This window comes from Squalius cephalus, assembly GCF_949319135.1.
Source record: "Squalius cephalus genome assembly, chromosome: 10".
NCBI lineage: Eukaryota > Metazoa > Chordata > Actinopteri > Cypriniformes > Leuciscidae > Squalius > Squalius cephalus.
Window position 1 is genome coordinate 1,325,001 of NC_137131.1, and position 5,000 is coordinate 1,330,000.

The 5,000-nt window shown below is 36.4% G+C and overlaps 1 protein-coding gene across 6 annotated transcripts in view; it reads right to left on the minus strand.

Moving 5' to 3' along the window:
- Positions 1-5,000, minus strand: part of arhgap9 (Rho GTPase activating protein 9) — a 54,658-nt gene that overhangs the window by 28,443 nt on the left and 21,215 nt on the right. For all 6 annotated transcript variants that reach the window (XR_013822513.1, XR_013822514.1, XM_079883516.1 and 3 more), the window contains exon 4: positions 1,007-1,237. Coding sequence is in view for 4 of the 6 variants with exons in the window: in XM_079883516.1 (XP_079739642.1) it covers positions 1,007-1,237 (231 nt within the window). In the remaining 2 variants the exon portion in view is untranslated. The remainder of the gene's footprint in view (positions 1-1,006; positions 1,238-5,000) is intronic.

Here is a 5,000-nt window from a genome sequence, read left to right on the forward strand (position 1 = left end):
CTCTTGTCCAACAAAAGACGACATTTAATAACATGCCTTTACTCCAAACTCACTTCATAACGACAGTTGTGTGTTTATTAGTCGCGTTTAATCAAAGCGTTTCAGTCTTCTGTTTATTCAGATTCAGCGATAGGGCTCTCCTGGAATGATGTGTGTTATCGTACTTCTGCAGCGGGGCATATGTGGAGTGTGTGTGTGTGTGTGTGTGTGTGTGTGTGTAAGACGCCCTCTGGTGTTCAGAGGGATATGTGTTGTGTTGTGTGTGTGTGTGTGTGTGAGACGCCCTCTGGTGTTCAGAGGGATATGTGTTGTGTTGTGTGTGTGTGTGTGTGTGTGTGTGTGTGTGTGAGTGTGTGAGACGCCCTCTGGTGTTCAGAGGGATATGTGTTGTGTTGTGTGTGTGTGTGTGTGTGTGAGACGCCCTCTGGTGTCCAGATGGATATGTGGTGTGTGTGTGTGTGTGTGTGTTTGTGTGTGTGTGTGTGTGTGTGTGTGAGATGCCCTGTGCTGTTCAGAGTGATATGTGGTGTGTGTGTGTTTGTGTGTGTGTGTGAGAGAGATGCCCTGTGCTGTTCAGAGTGATATGTGGTGTGTGTGTTTGTGTGTGTGTGTGTGTGTATGTGTGTGTGAGATGCCCTGTGCTGTTCAGAGTGATATGTGGTGTGTGTGTGTGTGAGATGCCCTCTGGTGTTCAGATGGATATGTGGTGTGTGTGTGTTTGTTTGTTTGTGTGTGTGTGTGTGTGTGTGTGTGTGAGAGAGAGATGCCCTGTGCTGTTCAGAGTGATGTGTGTGTGTGTGTGTGTGTGTGTGTGAGACGCCCTCTGGTGTTCAGATGGAGCATTTTCCACCGATCAGCCGCTGCACTGACAAATTGCGTATAAAATAATCGCAGCCTTTGCCAAATCGCATGCGGTTTCATTTCAATTACTCGTGCAGCCCTAAGGTGTGGGATGTCTCTGATTGGTCGATGGCCGTGTGGTTCCGGGATCTGATTGGTCACTCACCTTGCTCTGGTTGCCGTTGCTCTCGCGGGCTCGGCGGGGAGGTTTCCACGAGCGCTCCTTCGTTACGGAGTTGATGTAATAATAGCGTCCGGTCGCAGGGTCTTGGTACTGATCCCAAAGCTGCAGCGACTGGAGGGGCCGTTGCCCCGGCGACGGCATCGGAGGCTCCGCCCACTGCCTTCTCCCCGCCTCCGACAGGGAACTCTGGGAAATGTAGGCTGATGATGAGAGCTGAGGAGAGGAGACATTAGAGGGATTACAAAGAAATATGGCACATATTACACGCAAAATGCAGCACTTGTGTTGCGCTAGGAATTGCATTTTAACTAGTGTTATTTCAGTTTTACTAATATGTCATTATAGTATTTATTAATATTTTGAGTTAGATTTTATTTTTATATTCTCAGTTTTCATTTCAGTTTTTATATATATATATATATATATATATATATATATATATTAGGGCTGTCAAACGATTAATCGCGATTAATCGCATCCAAAATAAAAGTTTGTGTTTACATAATATATATGTGTGTGTATGGAGTATAATTATTTTCTATATATAAATACACACACATGCATATATATTTAAGAAAAATTTGTTATTTATATATAAATTATTTATATATAATATAAATTATATATAATATAAATATATATACACAGTATATACAGTGCTATGCATAAGTTTAGACACCCATACTAAAGTTGACTAAAAAGAGGAATAAAAAAATCATCTTTTGGAAACTGAACTTAATGCCTTAATTTAAAAAATTAGGAAAAATCCAACCTTTAAGGACACCAATTTTCTTTGTGAATGAATAATGTATCGTAAATAAATAAATGTTCTTCCTTAAAATACAGGGTGCATAAGTGAGTACACCCCTATGTTAAATTCCCATAGAGGCAGGCAGATTTTTATTTTTAAGTATTTAAAAAAAATTTTTTTTTAGGATACTATGCATCCTGATAAAGTTCCCTTGGCCTTTGGAATTAAAATAGCCCCACATCATCACATAGCCTTCACCATACCTAGAGATTGGCATGGTTTTATTTCAGTTAGCCTAATAGCTAGTTTGATTTGCATTGAGAGATGATCTTATGGAAAGTACCCCATGCCAATCTCTAGGTATGGTGAAGGCTATGTGATGATGTGGGGCTATTTTAATTCCAAAGGCCAAGGGAACTTTATCAGGTAAATACTTAAAAATAAAAATCTGCCTGCCTCTATGGGAATTTAACATAGGGGTGTCCAAACTTATGCACCCTGTATTTTAAGGAAGAACATTTATTTATTTACGATACATTATTCATTCACAAAGAAAATCGGTGTCCTAAAAGGTTGGATTTTTCCTAATTTTTTAAATTAAGGCATTAAGTTCAATTTCCAAAAGATGATTTTTTATTCCTCTTTTTAGTCAACTTTAGCATGGGTGTCTAAACTTATGCATAGCACTGTACATGCAAATATTTCTTAAATATATACATGCATGTGTGTTTATTTATATATAGAAAATAATTATACTCCATACACACACATATATATTATGTAAACACAAACTTTTATTTTGGATGCGATTAATCGCGATTAATCGTTTGACAGCCCTAATATATATATATATAATTTTATTTCAGTTTGAGTTTTAGTACTTAAGAATTAGAAAACTGAAATATTTTACTATTTTACTAATATTTAAGTAAGTAAAGTACATTTTAATCATTTTAATTCTCCAACATATTTATTTACACTTTTCTAATTTCTAATTTGCAATAATTTATTTAATAGTTTAATTTATTTGAGATTTTTTTTTTTTAATTACCAACAACGATTTTTAATAGTTACAAGTTTCAGGTTTCGTATTACAGTCTTACTTTTAAAATCTTTAGTACTTAAGTAACAAAAATCATTTATCAGAAAACAGAAAATAACTAAGTTGAAGTTTTCATCTAATACTTTATTTCAGCTTTATTTCAATTCAATACCGCAAACTATTTTTAAAAGTCTTACTTTTAGTTAACAATAACAACACTAGTTCAAACACAACAATGCATGAAATAAAGTTCACAGAGGAAGTTAAATCTTAATCACATGTTTTGAAGTTCAAAAACAAATTATTGCTGATCTTTTAGGTGAATGCAACCATGATTTCTAGTGTGTGTGTGTTTAATGTGTGTATGTGAGACTAATTAGTGCATGTGCAAGATTATCCCGGTTTAGAAGTCTACTGAGGTGAACTTCAGAGTGCATGATGGGACTTCAAGTGTGTTGTGTGTGTGTGTGTTAGTGTGGTTATAGACATACACTTCACTAAGTAAGAAAACAGCTTGAAGCCACAACCGTCGAGAGGAAGTGGCCTAAAACACAGACACACACGACTATACGAACAATACAGAGAGGGAACATAAACCATTAGAAGCCACCGAACAATAAATCAGGGCTAAATGTAAAAGGTTTGCTGATGTCAATCATGCACTTTAGTCCAGACGAGGTTTGAGTGCACTTAAAAGCTTTGCCCGATGGATTACGGTGTGTTTCTGTGCTGTGGAGATGCTGCATATGCAGGGATGTTTCTGAGGTGAGAACAGTGTCGATCTGGATTATATAACTCTTCTCTATGATGCCATATGGCCACGCGGCGTGTGCGGGGCGAGAGACATGCCGTAGATGAACAGCAGGGGTCTCTCTCTCTGACATCAGACACGCTTCACTCCTGAAGGACGGTGTATAAGAACAAAACAGCATCTTTATACTCACTAAAACATGCGGCACTCAGAAAGATACTAAAATCAAGCATTTATGTGTCTATGTGGTGTTTTTAATATGCTTTAAGACAAAGCATGTGTAAATTCATAAGTCGACACCATTGCTGAGTATTTCCTCCTTAAAACTGCAGTGAACCAAAGACAGTCTCAAAAACACGTCCGTCACACACATTTCATCCCTTAAGGCGAGACACTGCAGGTGAATAGGGTAAAATTTTAAAATAATAGATAGCACCATGAAACTTCCTCAGTTGATTACTTACACAAGTATATAAAAAAATAACTATTACATGTTTAATTATGCAAATTAGGCATTATCTCATTAAATATGTGTGATTTTGCATATATTTTCGATAGATAGATCTGAAGCCAGGTGCAAAATTCTTTTTTCATTTTGTTGACACACAAGATGAAAAAAAAATATTCAGAGAGATTTCAGGATATATGCTTTCATTACCTAGGAAATCAAAATATACGGTCCATAGCCTTAAAAAATCGATTTTCGCCATATTTTTTTTATTAAAATGTCACATAAATCAGGCCAGGAATGATTTATTAACAAATCCCTCTGAAAATATCTTCAGATTACTGCAAAGTGTATAACTGGAGAGTTTGGTGTACATAGGCTGAGATGTTTGTACTGGAGAATGACAAAAAAATAATTTTGAGAAAACGGCATTTAAAGATTTAAACAGCTCTAAATAAGATTTTGTCGTTCGCTTTAAATCCCCCGTTGGACATTCACGATTGGTTACTGATAGGAAGGAAATGCCCATATTTGGGTTACATAGCGTTGTGCAGGAGACTCAGAGCTTTACAGCGATCCTGGTCATGACAGTAAACAAAATGTAATAATATAAACACCTTAATGTATATTTTCAACGTTTTCTTTATAGCAGCTTGAAAGAACACATATTGAAGGAGTAAACTAGCCCAAAATCTCAAAACTAACCACTGCATGAAAAATCGACTAGCGTTGTGCAGGAGACTCAGAGCTTTACAGCGATACCGGTAATGACAGTAAACAAAATGTAATAAAATAGTTTAATAAAATAGAGTAAACTAGCCCAAAATCTCAAAACTGACCACTGCATTAAAAATCAATGTGTTTGCCTGCCGTGTCTCGCCTTAAAACTCATCTTTGATCAACAAAATTACATATTTACATGTTTTTTCCTTAAAAAAAAGTCTTCATGACTTAAAATATCTTGAATGTAACCCGACACCCTTG